The 20,534-nt window shown below is 33.9% G+C and overlaps 1 protein-coding gene across 4 annotated transcripts; it reads left to right on the top strand.

Annotated features, from left to right (window-relative positions):
• Positions 1–601: 601 nt before the first annotated feature.
• LOC132179373 (MADS-box protein SVP) lies at positions 602–19,526 on the top strand. Of its 4 annotated transcripts, none has more exons than XM_059592091.2 (10): positions 602–963; positions 1,138–1,167; positions 1,310–1,521; positions 14,535–14,604; positions 17,112–17,173; positions 17,260–17,359; positions 17,456–17,497; positions 18,491–18,529; positions 18,608–18,738; positions 19,042–19,526. In XM_059592091.2, the coding sequence occupies exons 3-10, from the start codon at positions 1,340–1,342 to the stop codon at positions 19,070–19,072; spliced, it is 657 nt and encodes a 218-aa protein (XP_059448074.2). In that variant the 5' UTR covers positions 602–963; positions 1,138–1,167; positions 1,310–1,339; the 3' UTR covers positions 19,073–19,526. The 4 variants fall into 4 exon arrangements, with proteins under 4 accessions (XP_059448074.2, XP_059448072.2, XP_059448073.2 ...); XM_059592089.2 differs by having other exon boundaries at positions 18,605–18,738; XM_059592090.2 differs by lacking the exon at positions 1,138–1,167 and having other exon boundaries at positions 18,605–18,738.
• Positions 19,527–20,534: the final 1,008 nt, after the last annotated feature.

Genomic DNA, 20,534 nt, shown 5'->3' with positions numbered 1-20,534 from the left:
GAGAAATTTTTTAGATATTTAGGTCCGATTAGATCTACTCATTTGCTAAACAGACCCCTAGTGTTCTACTACGTACCCTACGTACCCTACATACTATTTATCTTATTTTTTCAAAAATATTAACATAAAAATATGTTCAAATTTTATATCACATTATTTAATTTTTACTATTATTTAAATAAAAATATTTCTATAAAAAAAATTTTTAATACAATTTTTTAACTTTTCTATACCCAATATTATTTTATTTTTATTTTTATTGAAAATGCATAAACAGAACTATGGTGACGTGACGGGTACGAGGGTACAGAGATGTCATAATTTCTGTCCAACGATGCAGCGTGGCAATCTGTACGGAATGAACCTCAACTTATAAAAAAACAATAAAAATCATGCACTCCTTTTTTAATCTGAGCCACTTATCAACAACCACAATGAATGCACCCATTCAGTTGGCTTCTCTTTTTTATAACCAAACTTAATTTGAAATTGCAGATGACCTGACTACCCCTCTGCTTGACCAAAAAAGGAACATGAATTTTCTTTATTTAGATGCTTATATTAAAAAAATAAAAAGAAGTATCTCATTCATTCTCTTTTCTCTTTTCTCTCTCTCTCCCTATCTTAAAACTTTTTGTGGCAAGTGTCGGATGTCAACAGCCCTACAAACGACAAGAAAGGAAAGGAAGCAGTGAAGCTAGAACAGTAGGGTTCATCAATTATTCTTCGATCTCCTTCTTCACCCCCACAGTGTTTCTGCAAACTAGGGTTGGTTGGTTAGAGATTGTTGGCCTAATTTGGAAAATTCCCCGTCTTTCTTTTTTTCCTTTGTTCTTACTCTCTACATACCACTCTCTCTCTCTCTCTCTCTCTCTCTCTCCACATTTTCCATATATAGAATGCTTACTAAGCACTAGAAGACTGGTGGAAGATCTGCAAGATTAGTTGATTGTTGTCTGAAGGGTAGGTTAAATTTCAGCTTATGTTTCATATTTTTCCTTCTTTTTTGTTTTTTTGGAGAGAGCAAGTGCAGGTTGAAAGAACTTTCTTCTATATATATATATATATATATATATATATATACTCTCCCTCTTTGTGAAAAAAACTGGTTTTCTTTTGACTGTCTATATTTTTCAGGTATAGGAGTTTGAATTTGCTGTCTCTGAGGTACTGGTTTTCTTTTGAATTCTTGGATTAAAACATTTGTGAAGGATATTTATTCCTCTTTTAATTTGTACAAGTAAAGTTTTGATTTCTCTTCCTAGAATTAATAGTTGGGGATGATAATTTTGATTGGTTTTATGTAAAGGGTCGGATCATTTTTTAATTTCTCTAAAAAATGACGAGGAGGAAAATCCAGATCAAAAAGATTGACAACACAACGGCAAGGCAGGTGACTTTCTCAAAGAGGAGGAGGGGGCTGTTTAAGAAGGCTATGGAGCTCTCAACTCTCTGCGATGCTGAAATTGCTCTCATTGTCTTTTCTTCTACTGGAAAGCTCTTTCACTACGCCAGCTCAAGGTTTCTCTCTCTCTCTCTTGCATCTTTCTACTTAGAGAAACATATAGTTTTTCTACTTATAGTAAAGTATATGTCGCTGTCTATCTATACCTTTAGATCGTTTTATTCATGCATTCTCCAATAGTTTTATCATTTCTTGAGAGCGAGAGAGGGAATATGAGAAATCCAAAAGCTCAAAACAAAGACCCAAATTAAACAATAGAAGAATGAGCAAACCTAAAGAGTGACTGAAAAAATGTACCAGGATACATCAAATAAAGAAGAAAAAAAAAAAAAAGAAGAAGAAGAAGAAGAAGTACTACCGAGTCTTTTCCTTTCTGCAAAGCACAATTTTCAAGTTTACCCCAGAAAAAAGAGAAGTTAATATCACCTTGATGGGTTTAATATGTCGCTGCTACTTATTTTGTAGTACTTGATTTTCAAGTTTACCCCAGAAAAAAGAGAAGTTAATATCACCTTGATGGGTTTAATATGTCGCTGCTACTTATTTTGTAGTACTTGCGTTTACTTATTGTAAATTAAGCTTTAATTAGGAGTTTCAATGTTTCCTCTCATTCCTAACGAGCTTTGTGGTTTTGTACTTTTATTGTCCTCCAATAATAAAATATGTTGGCAGCATTTCTTTAAGGATGTCTTCATAAAATATAGCGTATACCCAAATGAATGATATGGTGAACTATTTAGGAACGTACTTTTTGGTTTAAAACAGTTGATATAGAAGTGCATATTAATTAAGCACATGAATGATATGATGCAATAATTAATTTAGGAATCAACATACGTATTTTGGGATTATATCATTTGATTTAGAAGACAACTAATTTGTTATCATGAAGCCGCAAAATTGTCTTGTCTTGTTGATATCATTTGATTTAGAAGTGGAATTAAAGTACATTGTAATTAGTTTCTTCTTCAGGTTTAATCCTTTTCCACATGTTCATATCAACTCGGTAGTAATCTTATTATACTAACTAATAAAATCTATAGACTTGGAATTTATAATGCAATTTTTTGAGTGATGTGATGTAAATGAGTGAGCTAGAAGATTCTTTATAGTCTATACATAAATACCAATGTAAGCAAGTCATTTTGATCAAGTTGAATAAAGGAATCAAAGTTGTCTTAGTTCACCAATTTTCAACGTTTCAGCCATTCCAAAAATCTGTGATTTTTGGGGTGTCTGAACTCATATGTATAGATAATGTTAAGCTCTATTTAATACTATAGCCAACAGGAAATATGTTTGGCTTGATTCCCCGCCCCTACTTCAACAGATCACACAATTCTATGTACTCTAAGTTGGGATCAACTTTAACACAACACAAAGCAAAGTGTTAGCAATTTAATTAGGCAAATTCCAGTGCATGAACATCCCCTTTCTGAATCTAGCTCTCTATATTTTCCTTCAATATGGGCGACAAATGCAGCTTGATTCCTCTTCAGTTAGTGTGCGGGCATTCAATTAGAGTAGAAGGAATTTTTTTTGGTTCTTTAGATAGAGTGATGATGCCATTCAATTGGAGTAGGATTTTCCTACTGTGATGATATGCATAGATATAAGGGAAAGCACTACTACGAGTGGAAGCAGTAAACAATATAGCTCAAATTGTGAGGGAGATTAGCTTTTCTGCTCTAGGAGACTGAATATGCTATCCGGACAACCAAATATGCAAGTTCATGAAATAAATTTCTCTCCCAAACAAGACATAAGTAACTCCCACATATAGAATCAATCCTATGTGACTCCATGCATATAACTCTCACGTAGCTCCCACATGCAAAATAAATCTCATGTAACTCCTACATGCTTGAAAAACCAAAACACACAAACTCTTCAAGACACTTAACTTACAAGAATATGATATTATTGGAATTGAGTGTAGTATTCAATACCCCCTTTAAACATAATTTCTAGTGAGTCCAAGTAACGTTCGTAGCGCTTGCTAAAAGTATCATCCTTGAGAGGCTTAGTGAAAATGTCCGCAACTTGATCCTAAGTCTTCACAAACTTGAGTTTTACCTCCTTCTTGACAATACATTCTCTAAGAAAATGATATCTTGTGTCAATGTGTTTACTTTGATCATGAAATATTGGATTTTTGGCCAATCAAACGCTGACTTGTTATCAAGAAAGATTTCCGTACCTTCCTCTTGTGGCTTATGTAGTTCTTTCAACAATTTGCTCAACCAAATTGCATGACAAACATGCACATGATGTAGCGGCAACATGTTCGGTTTCAAATGTAGAGTGTCACAATTGTTTGTTTTTTAGAAATCCAAGTAAATGCCGAACTTTCGAAGTAGAAGACAAATCCGGTAGTGCTATTTCTATCATCCACATCTCCAACCCAATCACTATAAATTTAATGCACAAGTTTGAATTCATTAGAAGATGAATAAAGTAGGCCAAAATCAATTGTAGTTTTGATATAAAGTGCTATTTCTATCATCCACATCTCCAACCCAATCACTATAAATTAAATGCACAAGTTTGAATTCATTAGAAGATGAATAAAGTAGGCCAAAATCAATTGTACTTTTGATATAAAGTGCTATTTCTATCATCCACATCTCCAACCCAATCACTATAAATTAAATGCACAAGTTTGAATTCATTAGAAGATGAATAAAGTAGGCCAAAATCAATTGTACTTTTGATATAAAGTGCTATTTCTATCATCCACATCTCCAACCCAATCACTATAAATTAAATGCACAAGTTTGAATTCATTAGAAGATGAATAAAGTAGGCCAAAATCAATTGTACTTTTGATATAACCAAGAATTCTTTTAGCCTGATTGAAATGTGTCATGCTAGGTGACTCCATATAATGACTAACAAGCCCAACTCCGTAGATAATACCCTGTCTTGTGCATGTCAAGTATCTTAAGCTTCAAACTAAACTCCTGAAAATTGTTGAATCCACCTTTGTTGCTTCTTCATGCTTTGACAATTTGATTCCACATTCTATCAGAGTGCTAACAGATTTACAATTGTCCATACTGAACCTTGTGAGAATTTTCTTTGAAAAGCCTCCTTGACAAATAAAAATTCCCTCCTCAATTTGCTTTATATCAATTCCAAGATAATTGGACATGAGTCCATTTTCAATCATTTCAAATTCTTGAGTTGTTGTTTTCTTGAAATCTTCAAACATGTTTGGTTTGTTGCCTATAAAAATCAAGCCATCTACATACAAGCAAACAATCTAAATATTTTCATTCTCACGCATCTTAGCATAGAGAGCATATTCACGCACCTTATCAATTCAACTATTCCATGCCCTTGGTGCTTGTTTTAAGCCATAATACACATTTTTTAATTTCAAGACTTTCTCCTCATGCCTATTGATGACATAACCTATAGGTGATTCAACATAAATTTTCTCCTCAAGAATTCCATTCAAGAAAGCGGATTGTCAATCCATTTGATAAATCCTTAATTTATTTTGAGTTGCAAGAGAAATGACCATTCTTATGGTTTCCAAACGTGCAATAGCAGCAAAAATTTCACCATGATCAACGATGGGTTGTTGAATATATCCCTATGGGCTTTGTCACATCAACCATGACTCGGGCTAGGTTCTTTGCCACGTCAACCACGACACAGTCGACGAATAGGATTGGGAACGATAGTTCATTTTGAAGGATCTTTTCCTTTCTAAGGGATTGGGTGGGGGGACTTTGATGATTGCCCTTCGACCCACGCAGGTGGTTGCATGGGTGGGGATCTCTTATGACCCACCCTAGCATGGGATAGGGTGGATTGTGGGGGTCCCTTAGCTCCACAACTATCTCCGTGGGGTTGGGGTTTCCCACAAGCCATGTAACGCCTCCGAAATTAATTAACTAGCAATTATCTAAGTACGATTCCCTAGTAAATAAGTTTTGAGCGATCTCTTACTCCTAAAACTCTTAGGAAAAACAGTGAAAATAAAATACTTACATATCATAAGATAGCCGATTCTAATAAAACCAATAAAATAGTAAGTATCAAAAAACAAAAATTACGAATCCCTAAAAGAACTCAATTAATGTAATAACTGTTTGTACGGTAACACGACCAAAATAACTCTTAAAACCAATAAAAATGCATGGAAAAACACCCTAGCTTTCATCTAGTTTTGCCAAATTTCATTTGAAAGGGAATTAGGTACGTTGAAATGAGATGCACAGTTTGAGTTCAATTGGAATGGACTTGAGAGCCATTTGAACGAGGTTGTCAAAGCTTGACTTCTAACCGCTTCGACACTGCTATATCAGTTGAGATGGTCTTTGCATGCTTAAATAGGGTCACATAGTTGTGAAATAATATAATTGTCTTTTGATTTCAAAATGAGCATAGCAAGATTTCTTATCAATGTGATTTGTTTATGAAATACACGTTTTGACCCGAAACAACACCTAGAGGGGGAGTGAATAAGTATTACACATAAATTATTATTACTTGCAAATAATATGGTGAACAATTAATCGAATAATAATCAAAATCGAACACATTCAATAAACAATTTTTGAATAATTTATGGGTAACAAAACTTAAGAAATCAATCCACTATAGAAGAATAAGAGATTACAAGTTCACACTTACAAAACCTTTGTAGTTTGCACACCTTTGGAGTACACAAGTGACTCACTTGCCCTCTATCACAATAGCACTTTCAGAACCACTAGACAATTCTTCTACTTGATCTCTTATGCCGGAACTCCAGTGGCTGAAGGTTTGTAATTTGTGTTAAAGAAAGAATCAAGATTCAAGGCTCACAAGACAAAGAACTCTCTTGGAAGTCATGTTTAATAGTCCTTATATAGGCAAAGGTAAAATTCGAGTGTTTCACATCTAGCGAATCCCTAAAATCATGCAGGTAACACAGTGGTGTCAAGACACATAATGAAGTCGTCAACTTTAGGCTTTTACTATTTAATATTGACAACATTGGGACGACCTTGCCGACATGCTAGTTAATGAAACTGTCGGGAGTCCTTTTAAACATGTCTCATTAGGACAAGTCGCTAACCACCTAGTTGACGAACCTCTCTAGAAGTCCATTGAAATAGCTCTCGTCGGGATGCCTTGCTAACGACCTAGCTGACAATACTCTCTAAAAGTTCACATGAACACATCTTGTTAGGACGACTTGCTAGCACCTTAGCTAACAAAGCTCTCTATGGTTCAATAATCATCTCGTTAGGACGGCTTACTGACGCCTTAGCAAATGAGGCTCCTAGGGTACCACTTTGAAGACCACATCAAGACGCTCATTTGATGACGTTGCTGGTGAGTTTGCTAACTGGTGAGTGCCAGGATGCCATGGCTGATGAGTTTGCTAACTGGTTTTGCTCTTCATAAATGCACAACACTTTGAAGACAACCAAAACCCTAAGACTAAAGAACTTACAATTAATGTTTTGAGCACTTAATATGCCAACATTAAAAACTTAACAAACTCCTCATTTGGCAATTTGGTGATAAAATAGAGAACAAAATATATAGAACAAATTTCAAACTCAAAACATAACCTAAGCCGGCCTACTAAACCACAAAACTAAGCTAAGTTGAAAATTTGAAGTTTGAACCGGTCTTCTGAAACCATGAACAAACACGTCACAAGCATTGAGATTTGTAGATTCAAAATAATTACTCATATTTCTAAATGAATAAATTATTAAATAATGTAATATCTAAATCATTGAATCCATTCACATTACATAGATGTTTAAGAATTTTCAAGATTAAACCCAAAAAAATACATCCATGTAGCATCAACAGATTGTTTTCAAATTACATAAACATCTCAACAATAAATAGTTTTGAACTACACAAAAATGTGTTAATCTGTAGCAAAATAACAAATCATCAAAAATATTTTATGTCCCTCTATATCCAAGCAACTCTCCCCCTATGTCTCACTATCCACACTCTCCTTTTTGTCACAAATGACAAAGGGAAAACTCAAGTGGTCTCATCAGCATCCTTTGGGGCATCCTTGTGCAAAACTGGTTTGACATCCATCTTTATCTGGATAATTCAGTCATTGGCACCAACAAAGTTTGTTTACAATTGAGGAAGAGACTCATCAGTCCTCATAAAAAATGTGCCTATGGATGTGACACAGATTGGTCATAATGATCATAATGATCTTGACAAAGAGTCTCATAGGGTTAGACATGTCCCCTAAGAGAAAATGAGAGACATGGGTGGTGTTTGGCAAACAACACCAAACACTGCCACACGATTCATCTTATTTTTCAAAAAAATTAACATCAAAACATTCACTTTTTATATCACATCATTTATTTTTTATTCCTATTTAAATAAAAACAATCACTACAAAATAAAACTTTTCTACTTTTTAATACAACTTTTTCACTTTTCTATACTAATTATTACACTCATTTTTTTTCTCACCAATCATGAACAGTGCATTGGAAAGGGCTTGTTGTTTACCAAGTAAGGCTATGGTTTGGCCATGAAGGACCCTGGGGAGGAACAAACACCTACTTGATTTGGGATTTGGGATTTGGATAGGAATTTGGTTTTGATAAGTAATGAAGTATATATTAAAAAGCGCAGGACATAACCTTAGTAAATTGGAAGTATGCAAGAAAATGCCTAAGTAGAAGAAAAAAAAAAGGAACAAGAAAGTCATTAAAGCTGATAATGAGAGGTGGGAGCTTGCAGAACTTGTTGATTGGTTTGTTTGATTTTATTGAGTTTTCCGATGGAGAGGTGGGAGCTTGCAGAAGACTAGACGATAAGAGAGAGAGAGAGAGAGAGAGAGAGAGAGAAGAGAAAAAAAAAATGAAAAAAAAGTAAAAGTGAAAAATAATATGTTAATGATATAGAAAAAAATTAAAGGAAAACTATTTTGAAGTGTATTTAAATAAAGAAGCAAAAAGTAGTTTAGTTTCTCAAATTTTGGAAAAATAAAAAGAAAGCTCCTAGAAATACTCTTTGGCTCAAGTGGTATGGAAGCTTTGATTTTGATGCCTAAGATAGAGGTCACAAAAGAGGGAGTGGTCATGCTTATTTAATCGATGTTCATATAGAATTCTCAAACAATTTTAAGGTAAAAATTGTTGTGAGTGCACTTGTAAATGTTGAGTCCCACATTAAAAAAATATAAAAGAAAAGAATAGTTAATATACCTAAGTGGACCTTAGCCCATTAGCTTGGGCTTTTGGGCTAGAGTTGTGTTCAACTATGTATATTAATGTACTCTTAGTAAAAACCTCATAACTGCCTTATCTCACGACAAAAATTAATTGGTTGAAAAGTTACAGCCAAACCCTATCCTTAAAGATGTCTAAAATGAAAGAAAAAGGAGGTTCCTCTAGATCAGCCACCTTAACTACCCTCTCAACTACTAGGGTCTGCCTGAACTTTTCTTTCACGCATTCTTGAAGACTCGACCATTAATTTTATTGAAAACACAAGCAACGAACACACAAATAGTTTAAACCAATAGTTAATCACCCAAGCATAAGGAGATGCACTAATCATGACAGTGCAAGCATGTGGACTAGCTAGACACTACCTAGCTAGGTCAAGATTAGGTATGTTTGATGTAAATGATATGACTAATGTAACATGTTTAAGCACAATGAATAATACTGAAAATATCATACTTGAACGCACAATGTCATCAAAGAGGGGTTCTTGTTAGTCCCTTTCTAAAATCTGAGGAATTTCCTAAACTTCTTATTAGTGCCCTCAAGTTTTTCCTAAAATCTTGTTGTGAGGGATCTTCTCCTTAAGATTAAAACTTAGGTTGAGGATATCGTTCAAACAAGCATAAAACTCGTCGAATGGCTCATCATCATTTATTTTAATCTCCTCAAACTTAGATGTCAACATCTGAAATTTGGAATTCTTTACAACCGAGGTACCTTCACGGGTATCCTCTAGGATTTCCCAAGCTTCTTTGGCAATCTCATTACGAGAAATTCACTTGAATCCCTTAGTAGACACATCCATGAAAATATCAATTAGGACTTTTTCATTCTAATTATACTCATTTAGCTCATCTTTGGGTTCCAGTGGCATTTTTTGCCATTTCCAACCTTTCTTAATGGTTGTCTAGGAGAAGTGCTAGAGAGCCAAACAAATAAATCAAGAAAAATTTTCAAACTAAGGCGACAAAGGTTTTTAAATTTAAAAAAATGCAATTCTTTCTCCTTTGTCTACTACTCACGGCCTGCATTGTTAGTTTGAAAATTTTTCTGGGTTCATTTGTTTAGATCCCTAACACTTGTGGTTGTCTAGACATGCTCGTCCAAAGATTTAAGGAAGGCTCTCATGTGAGCCTTCTAATAAGCTTAATTGTTTTTGTCAAAGTAGGGAGGTACTAACAAGGTAAGGGATCACAATCAAAAAGTTTAATCTAAACTGATTGTACCTCGCTTTGATACCAATTAAAAAAAAAAGAATTTAGACCCAGGACAAAAGTATGCAGTAGAATAAAATTCAATTATCAAACACTTATGAAACCATAAAGCATTCACACATTAACACACCAAATTGTTGTTGAGAAAGTGAAAACCCTTTGAATAACACATGAAAGGTAAAACCACTCGGCTCATACTAAAAAAAGCTCTTAGCACACAATGAAAATGTAATAAAAATACTAGGCTTGACCCCTAGCCCTAGCTAGAGAATTTGCCAATCATATATCTATACACAATGCTTGACCCCTAGCCTACAACCTCAAGTTTTCAACCCAGATTTCTCTCTCCGTATTTGGTGTTGATTCTCGCGATTCTTCCCTTTTTGTTTTTTGTGTCTGGTTCCTTAGCTAGTTTCCTTCTACACGATGGACGCAGCTTTGTTTCATTTTCAATTTTTTTTCATTGCCTTGGCCACTAACTGCTACAACACAAATGATTTTTTGCTCGATTTGCTGCGTTTTGCCCCTTGATTTCACTCCTTGCTTGCCTTTGTTTTTTTCTTTATTTATTTTGTTTTGAAATTATGACAATTCCTACGAAAGACAATTTCTTGCATTAGTCTATCATTTAGCTCAAGATTAATGATTAGGCAGTATTTCAAAATTAACTTATAAAATGCAAGAAATTAGATCAAACCAACTATTATAATGCACTTTTAATTAAAGAAAATGTGCTCTTTTAAGCTATTATCACTCTTAGTGTATGAAAAAACTCAATATCATCCTTGCTTATCTTTGCTTAGCTCTCTGAAAATCGTTCCTTTAAAGTCCTTTAGTAGATTTGTGAAAATCAACCCTAAAACTTAAAGTTAGTTTAGGTTTTTTTGTGGCGGCATCTGTACAGGTTAATGAGATGTTCAGACACTAGCAAATGTCTCAGCGGACGAGAGTTTTTGTTTCTCATATTCGTGTGGACATGTGCAAAGGCCCCTTCAGACGAAACCTTATGTTTATCCAAGTTGTTTGGACATGAGAGAACATGCCAGCAAAAGAAACATTTTTTCTGGGCATCGTTTAGACATCAACAGACGAGGCTTTCTCTCAACCCATTTCATCCAGAGATCAGTGGACGATCCTATGAACAAAGCTTTATGTACTTGATTTTCTTGAACATTTTTTTGCCCAAATCCTAAGTACAAATCTACCAAACCACAAATAACAAAGACACTTGTTGGAGGACCAAATAGACCAATTATAAATCTTAAAAGAAACCCTTGATAAGATTGTTTCTTAGAAGGGTGTATACCTTCAGACTTACACCCAGCAAAATCATGAACTCCCTTTCCTTTAGTTTTCACACAAGTAGAGGGTACAAAAGTAATCTTAGCTTTAGTGACAAATGGGGTTTTTGAAGTGGAAGTAATCAAACTAAAAGCCAAACCACATTTATCACCTTGAGGTTTTTAAGAATTTATTAAACAAGTTAGTTTGTCACTAGAAAACTTTTGCAATTGAATTTTATACATTTTGATGCAGTGTGACTTAGTGGGCTATAGCGAATAACAATAATAAAGAACGGATAGGTATTTCTAGATCTTGATTCTATCAAAGGATATATGAAATCTTCTCTAAAACATTAGATACTTTCTAGGTTTTGAAGGAAAATAGAAGAACGCTCAACTATGAGGCCTTTTATTGAACAAAACTCAATCATAAACAACTCCGTTCTAGGGTCTATAAAACATGTATATATAGGCACCCAAACCCTAAACCTAATAAAAGCACGAACTTAAATCAAATTGAAACTCTATGGCGCTTATCCGGTCGGAACTTAAGGCTGAATGGGAGCTGACATAAAATGTAAAACATAAAAGTACGAACTTAAATCAAATTGAAACTCTATGGCGCTTATCCGGTCGGAACTTAAGGCTGAATGGGAGCTGACATAAAATGTAAAACATAAAAGTACGAACTTAAATCAAATTGAAACTCTATGGCGCTCTCCCTTTGCGATGCCATCCATGGGTTCTTCCTCTTCCAGGGGATCATCTTCCTCCGGGTAGAGGCCGCCAAACATGGGAGGAAACCCGTCTTCTACGTACTCTCCCTCTAGGTTGGATGGCAAGGGTCTTCCCTTAGGATCTTCATCGTCACCACTAAGATTGTCATCATAGATTGGTGGAGACTCCCAACCCCCGAATCCTTGTGAAGGATCTTCATCATCACGATTGGGCTCCTCATACCATTTGTACTAGACAACTAACCCATTTTCAATTCTACAAAAATAGCTCTTCGAGAACTTTCAAATAATTTTGTACTTAATCTCATCTACCAGAACTCCGATGGCTAAAGGTTTGTTATTTGTGTTTGGTTTGGTTCACAGAAACTCCAAGAGAGAATAAATATTTAAGGCTCACAAAGCAAAGAACTCTATTGGCACAAATAAAATCATGTAGGTAACTTAACGACGTTAGGACGACCTTGCTAACAACCTAGCTGACGAACCGCTTCAGAAGTTCATTGAAACAACTCTCATAAGGACGCCTTTCCGATGATATAGCTGAAAACACTCTCTAGAGTCAACCTAAACACATCTTGTCAAGACGGCTTGCTCACGAGACTCCTTAGAGTGCCACTTTGAAGATCATGTCAAGACACCCATCTGATGACGTTGCTGATAAGGCTCTCAAATAGCCTTTGTATGTAACCGCATCTTGACGGTATTGGATCAATTCACTAGGATCATTTCTTTATAAGTTTCACTTTAATCAATTCACTAGGATCATTTCACTATAATTAATTTTCATTGCAAGCTTTATCTCTCAGCATGTACACTTTCTTATACAATACAACTTTTTCTTGGTTTGCATTTTTAATTAATTTGAAGCATCTTAGGGATAGGTCATTTCCTCCTTGGTTGGACTGTAGTTGAATGGTTTTCTCTCCCCCAAGGTTAGACCCAAGCTAACAATGGACCAATCCCTTTCTCGAAGATAAATTTTTTTGATACTTTAGAGACTTGACTCTAGTATTTGGATGAAGCGTGTATCTATGAGGAAAGCACATAACTAAACACTCTGGAATGGGATTATTGAAGAGGTGGACAAGATAGGATCTCCTATAGAAAATTATCAACGAGCATTTTGTATGAATGTTTGAACATGACTTTGCTAGCACATCTGATGGGGGAAAGACAAAATGTTGTTTAGCCTTTTGAGGATAAGATACCTTAAATGAACTAAAATCATTAGTTTGATTCTCACATTGAGGAAAAAATAAACAGAGTAGTTAATATACATAAATAGACCTAAACCAATTAACTTAAGTTTTTGGGTTTGAGTAGTGTTCAAACATGTATTTAAATGTGTTCTTGGTGGACTCTCTAAGCGATTTTCTTCCTAAAAAATGGGTATCAAATTAAAGCCATGGTTCAACTTCTGGTTGAAATGAATGCTTAGGTCTTCGAAGCATATTGTATGCCTTGGGTAACGAGTGTGGCTAGCTCTTGGAGCAAAGTTGCATTTGGCGAGCTACAATTGATGCAACTCTTGTATGCGTGACACTCTTTGATTTATAAAGGACTTGCATGTAAGGGGAAGTTAAGTTAATGTGAAAGAAACTTACACGTGAGGAGAGATTATTTGTGAGTGAACATGAGTGTTGAGTCTCACATTGAGAAAAAGCAAAAAAAAAAAAAAAAAGTGAATAGTTAATATAAATAAGTAGACTCAAACCCATTAATTAGCTTAAGCGTTTTGTACATTAATCTCCTCTTTGTAGCCTCTTTGGGCATTTCTCGCCCTAACATGTACATAAAACTCAAAACTAGCGGATGGGAGATGGTACCTCATCTATTACATTGGTTTAAGTCAAGAAAATAATAAAAAGGGTAACCCAGGATGTCAGCACTGTAACAACCATCACAAGTGAAAAAAAAAAAAAAAAAAAAAAAAAAAAAAAACTGGTCACACATTGAGAAACAGCAAAAGGAAAAGTTTGTGTTAGCCTTGCTAAGATGGTAAAGTTTCTTATGTTTAGGAACATTCAAACCTTTTATGGTCGCAATCACTATCATGAAAATAATATTGTAAATTTTGGCCATTGTGGCCACATACACCATTGCAACTTTCTTTTCCATCATAAATGAATGTGTTGTTTATTATAGCTTTGTTTATGGAACTTCTAAACTTATCTTCGATTGTGGTTGTTAAACATGATGTTAGCATTTTCAAAGGGAAAATGAATTTAGGTAGTGGTAAAAAATTCAGCAGCATTAATCGTAGATCAGGAAACACATAGAAGCACTTCAAGGAAAAAAAAAAAAAAAAAGGAAACACATACAAGGGAGGGGGATGGCGATAAATTTCTAGGGTTTCATGATGAACTTTCATGGAAAACTATTATCACATCTTACTGCTGCAGTGTGTTCTATGGTTTGTAAACAACATTTTAATTCATTAGCACCATATCTAAAACCAAAGTCATGTTACGTAAAGTCAACGTATCATCTTTATCAATCAGTATAAATAGTTTAAGGGTGCATAAATGTTCTACAGAAACTCAACTGCACACATGCTTTGCATTTTATTCTTAGGAATTGAATCGCTATTCGTTTGTTGTTTGAAGTATGCAACAGGTAATTGGACGACAAAATATACATTCAAAGAATCTCGACCAACCATCTTTGGAGCTGCAGGTTAGATATATAATGTCCCTTTTTTAATGTTAGCTTGGAGGGAATGAATACTTCTTAATGTTTCTCTAGATAAATGAATAAATAGTTTGAAGGAGCAAAGATTTCGAACTCTTTTTATCGTTTTTTGGATGAATAAAGATTGAATTAATAGGAAAAAAAAAAAAAAACAAAGAATAAAAGGCAAGGGATTAATTCTAATTCTAACCCAAAATGCATATTGGAAAACATATTTATAAGACTGATGGATTTGCCAAAAAAGATCCTAACTTTTTGTAATTTAACCATTGATCCTACCATTATTTTATTTTTATGATGTTTATTTTTTTTTAAAAAAAAAAAGTATAGGCATTTCATTCATAGTAATTTTGAAAACTGTGACACTCCGGAAAGTTAGTTCCACATTAGGTGAGTGGATTGTAAAGGTGTTGCATAAATACAATTTTCATATTATGTAGTTCTTTACTAGGTAAGACTCAACTTTATAAATGATTTCATTGAGCTCAAAATGTAACTTTGACTAGCTCTTTTGGAGTAGTAATGAGCTAGCGCTTTAAGGGTTGTGACAAATAGTATTAGGCTGAAATAGCAAAACACCATATGGGGTTGGGTTGCAACGTGAAGTAGGCCCTCACAAAAACACTAAAGATTTAAGTGAAGGAAATTGTGACATCATAGAAAGTTCCACATTAGTGGGTGGATTTTAAAAGTATTAGATATATATGTGCTGCTACGTAAGATTAGCTTTATAGGAAATTTTGGAGAGCTCCATTCGTAACTTGACTAACATTTTTGGAAGGATAACATACAAGTGTTTCCCTAGGTCATGGTAGTTTCTTTCATGCTAGAACGGCCCAAACGGGTACATCACAACCTCTAGCATCAACTTGGCAATTAGGTCTAAAAGAGACGTTTCCTTGCAATTACTTACCATCCATTGAGAAGTATCCTCTTGGCACCTATTGGCCCTTTGGAGATTACATTGTTCACAAGAGATGTGCCAAAATCATTGAGAGAATGGGCATGGAAAGAACAAGAGGACACTTAGTTAACTGGGCAACTAGCCTCTTCCACATAGCAAACCAAAGAACTATCAAATGTTTTAGGAATCATTTTGCTCATTCAAATGATCTTATATAGTTCCACCCTAAGACCTATGGTCGAATACTCTCTTAATTATGCACTCCAAACCAAAAACTTACCATTAGAAAGACTTCGTTCACAAAACCCGATCCCCCTCAAATTTAATTTTCTTATGGACTAAGCCTCTCAGCTTCAAAAACTTGACCTAAGCACAGGAACAATAGTCTCGAGGGCACCTCATCTCTCCAAAGGTCTTATATCTGATGAGGTAGGTCCTACTCCAACACATGACATTTTCAAACCGAAACTATAGGTGATGAAATAAATAACATGTAAGATTGCGTACTCTGAACGAAGCCAATTTCAAAAACCTGACAATAATGATGGTTGCTACAATGTATGCTATTTGGCGTGAGAGAAATGCAAGAGTATCGTTTCAGAGGAGAAATAGGGAGTCTAGGTGCATTGTCTTGGAGATTATGTTTTAGTTAGATCCACCATTAATTCCTTTAAGGGTGTCTGAGATTTTCCCGTTAATAGCTTTCTAGTTGGGTCTTGGAGTTTTCTGATGTAATATTTTAGTTTTGTTTGCACATGTTTGCGGTTGTAGGCGTTCGCTTGTATAGGCACTCTCTGACTTTTATCCTTTAGGCCATCTTATTTTTTAGGGGTTACTTGTCAATCTTCAATCCAGATATGGTGTAAAACCCCTCCTTTACAGCCTCCAATAGAGAATCAACTTGTGAGCTAAAAACACCAAGTTCTTATGTATGACCCGAAATCAAAATTCCTCCATTGGCTGGTGAGCTCAGGCCATAGTTTCACAATGGGAAAGTGATTGATGGGGGTTGGCTTGGTTGAAAGATATGCTGTTTTCATCTCTATTCCATATTGCATTTTTAGTTGACATATTAAATTGTTATTGGGCTCTCTTTTCAATAAATTCTTATTTATCCAAAACAAAAACAAAAACAAAATCCCACACCTTCTCTATCTGGTTACTCTAAATGTAACTACAAACACATTATCCACAACACAAATTCATTTATACCGCTAAACTTATGGGTTTACCTTATTTCCAATGTTTTTCATTCTTATTTCCTTAATTTCTATGTAAATGTAAATGCAGGTACCTAAGTAGTGTCATCATAAGGAAACATGATTCAGAAGTATTTACTAAACCGTAATCTGAAATTTTCATGTAATTTTTTGAAACTTACATATAAAAGAAAATTATACCATAATATGAAAAGCTAGATGCATTTTCTGGAATAAGTCTGACAACAAACTACTTGTAGCAATCCCAGAATGATAACCGTAAAAGTTACAACATCCTTAAATATTTCCAAGGAAAGGCACAAAATCCATTGTTATATAATATAATACTGAAAATCTTCATTAATGGAACCTCTTTGTGCCCTTTTCAGCTTGAGAACAGTGCCTGCACCTCGTTGAGCAATGAAATCATGCAGAAGACTCGTGAACTGAGGTATTATGTACTTATAACGACATTTCTATATCAAGTTGTTATACTCAAAATTAATTAATGTACAAAATGATTACAACTAATTACAGGCAGTTGAAGGGAGAAGAGCTCCAAGGATTGAATATGGAAGAACTAAAGAAACTAGAGGAACTTCTCGAGGAAGGCTTGAGTCGCGTTTTAAAAGCAAAGGTTGTCTCTCTTTGTTGTCTCTCTTTGCTGGCATTATAATGAAGGGATGAGATTTTTGTACTGTATCTTAACATGAGAAGCTTTTACGTGTTTCAGGATGAAAGATTTCGAGAAGAGATGAGTGCCCTTGAGCGGAAGGTCATGTGCTAATTTCATAAGACATGCATTTCATGCAATTATTATATATAATTTAGGAAGATACTTAATGGAAAGCATTTTCATACTAATATTTGCGAATACGTAAAATATTTAATTGAAATGCGAGGTAAATGAAAAAGACAGGATTCGAGTTCAGGACCTCTACTATAATTCCATTTTAAATTACTAACTATCCCAAAACTTAAACTTGATAGGAAAAGATGAATTTAATCATTTAATTTATATTCTAACTAGTAGTTGCACACAATTACTTAATTTTAGAGCAAAGTATTTGATAACTAGAAATGAATAGGTTGATGCAAGTTTATAAATTAAAATCAAAGAAATTTGCCTTCCTTTTCCCAAGGTCTTTGTATGTGCAGTGGCTTGCTCAAGCATTGGGAATGGACTCTCACAAAGCTAACAACCACCATAGAACCTTTAGTGAAATCATTTTAGCCATAAATCCAGCACCATATGCCATTTTAAACCCATTTTCAAATCACTTAGGGGTCTTACTGTTGAGTATAACGTGTAAGTATAAAAAAGGATAAAGTCTCACATTGGAAAGATATATGTAAGAAGTGTGAGTGGTTAATATAGCATTGTTGGGCCTAAACTCATAGGCTTAAACTTTTGAGTTGTGTGGTGTCTCAACATGCTATATCATGGGCTCACAAAAAGACTCCTCAAGATATCAATCTTCCTAACACTTACAATTAGTCGTACATTGGTTGTTAGCGTTAATCTGATCATTTGGAAAACAAGAGGAATTTGAGGTTATTTTCTAGAAGAACCATAAATGTTTCAAGGCACCTAGACTCACTAATTAACATAAGCATTTTTATGTCCTGGGTATTTCCAAAAATATTTTGCTCTTTGGATTTCTATGTTGTTGGTTTTGTTCTCTTGTGAGGAGCAACTGTCTATTTGTATTTCTTCTTATTCTTTAATATCTCCCTCTTTCTCTCTCTCTCATTTTTTAATATGCAGGTATCCCAACTGATGCAGGATAACCAGCAACTAAAACAGGTATCAGGCTTGAATTTTTCTATTTTTTTTCTTTGTTTCCCTACTTTCTCAATTGATGGAAAATGCCTGTTTCAGCAGATGGAGAAACAGTTTAACATTAAAACACATGCAATTGAACAAGGTCAGTCATCTGAGTCAATCACCAATATTTGCAGCTCAGCTGATCCCCCTCAAGACCAAGACAACAACAACACTTCTCTCAAGTTGGGGTAAGTTTGCAACATTACAACACTAATTAACTTTGTTTTTCTGGTTTTCTGGTTATAATATGTAGTTAAGAGTATTAAGATTTCAATCCAGGGATACCTTAATTTAAATTTTAGTAGTTAGAGCATATAGTTTAAGTTTCGATTCAACGACTTGACCAAACAGATGGATCTGTCCTAGGGTTTAACTATTTAGTTAATATATTCTAAAAGCTTTGGTTGGAGACAAAATGCTAAGACATATGTAGCATGTTGATATCGAAGAGAAACTATAATTATCTTGGTATATTTTTTTGTGTCTTGCAGGTTACCTTTCCCTACTGATTTTGAAAGATAAAAGAAGGTAAAGAGTACATGGGACACATTTTCTTTATGGGTAATACTATTTAGTAGATTCGGTCTTGTATAACTGCCATATAGTTAGATGACGTGACAAAAAATCAGCCAATGAATCGGCACTTGTGAAAATAAATAAATAAATCGAGTGATAATCAAATGGCTGATTTTGATTGCACGTGATCCAAGTGTATAGTAATTATACAAGAATCTACTAAATAGAATTACTCTTTCTCAATTTAACAATCAACTATCAAAAGCATTGGAAAAATAAATGGGATTCTACAAAGGAAAGGAAAGGATATGGATTCCAGACATAATGCAGAATGACAATAAATGGGCTGAAAGGTTTGTTCCCAAATGGCCCATTAAGGAAAAGATCACATGTTATATTCATTTTCCTATTGATAAATTGTATCGATTAGTTAATGTCAATCATAAAAATGTTTTACCAAGTTGATTATAGTTTATTCATAGATTATATGCTATTGTAAAGCAAACAAGGGTAGTCTTTCCACTTCTATATCTTTTGATATCTTAAAATATAAACCTTCCCATTCTTCAGGAAACGCTCAATATCCCTTTAAGAATATTAAATTTTATATATGATTAAGGTTATGTTTGGTTTCCTTTCCAACCTTTTTAAACTTTCACACGTTTTGAAGTTATCTCTCTAAAGTTTAAAAGCTCTTAATTTAGAGTATTAAACTTTCAATTTTTGCAATGTCCTTCTCCATTAGGATTTTACGTTAAATGTTGTTAAAATTCTTAAAGTACTCTTTTTTTTTTATATATATATATAGAAAAAAAATTTCAAAGGTTCTGGCATGTGCATGTATTTTTGTAAATTTTGTTAAATCCTGATCAACGTTTTGAATCTTTGCAATTTTTTATAATTAAGTAAATTAGTATTTTGAGAATTTTGACAAGATTTAACAAAAAAATTTAACGGATAGATGACATTCCAAAAAATTGGAAGTTTTATACGCTAAATTAAGAGTTTTTAAACGTGAATGGGTAATTACAAATGTGATAAAAGTTTATGGGGATTAAGTAAAGTTATATATATATATATATATATATATATATATATATATATATTTTACTTTCCAAAATTTTTTTGAGAATAGAAAAAATGTTCAAGAGAATTTCCATACACTCATTAATGTTTTAGGATGACTGAAAATGTATTTTAAATAAGCAATCAAATTAAATTGGTCATACATTGTTCAATGTTTAAAAAATAAATGACAAAGAACATAAAATATGATAATATAGTAAGAGAAATTATAACGAGCAGATATTTATAAATTAAAAAAAAAAAAAAAAAAACTGATTATATTGAATTGTTTATTTATTTTGTTAGATATATTCTGTAACTATATCTTTTAATATCCCTATAAACCAAAAGTGTAGTGGGTAAATCAAGGGCTAATTTGTTAAAATGGAAATGAAAGCTCTGT

The sequence above is a fragment of the Corylus avellana genome, chromosome 4 (genome assembly GCF_965113065.1).
Source record: "Corylus avellana chromosome 4, dhCorAvel1.hap1.2, whole genome shotgun sequence".
Lineage (NCBI taxonomy): Eukaryota > Viridiplantae > Streptophyta > Magnoliopsida > Fagales > Betulaceae > Corylus > Corylus avellana.
Note: the sequence above shows the minus strand (reverse complement) of the source record. Positions and strands in the feature narration are given on the sequence as shown.

Coding starts and splice junctions, on each gene's coding strand:
- LOC132179373 (XM_059592090.2), top strand. CDS start 1,340: ATGACGAGGAGGAAAATCCAGATCAAAAAGATTGACAACACAACGGCA. Junction 17,360..17,455: donor GTCGCGTTTTAAAAGCAAAG/GTTGTCTCTCTT, acceptor TACGTGTTTCAG/GATGAAAGATTTCGAGAAGA. Junction 18,739..19,041: donor AACACTTCTCTCAAGTTGGG/GTAAGTTTGCAA, acceptor TGTGTCTTGCAG/GTTACCTTTCCCTACTGATT.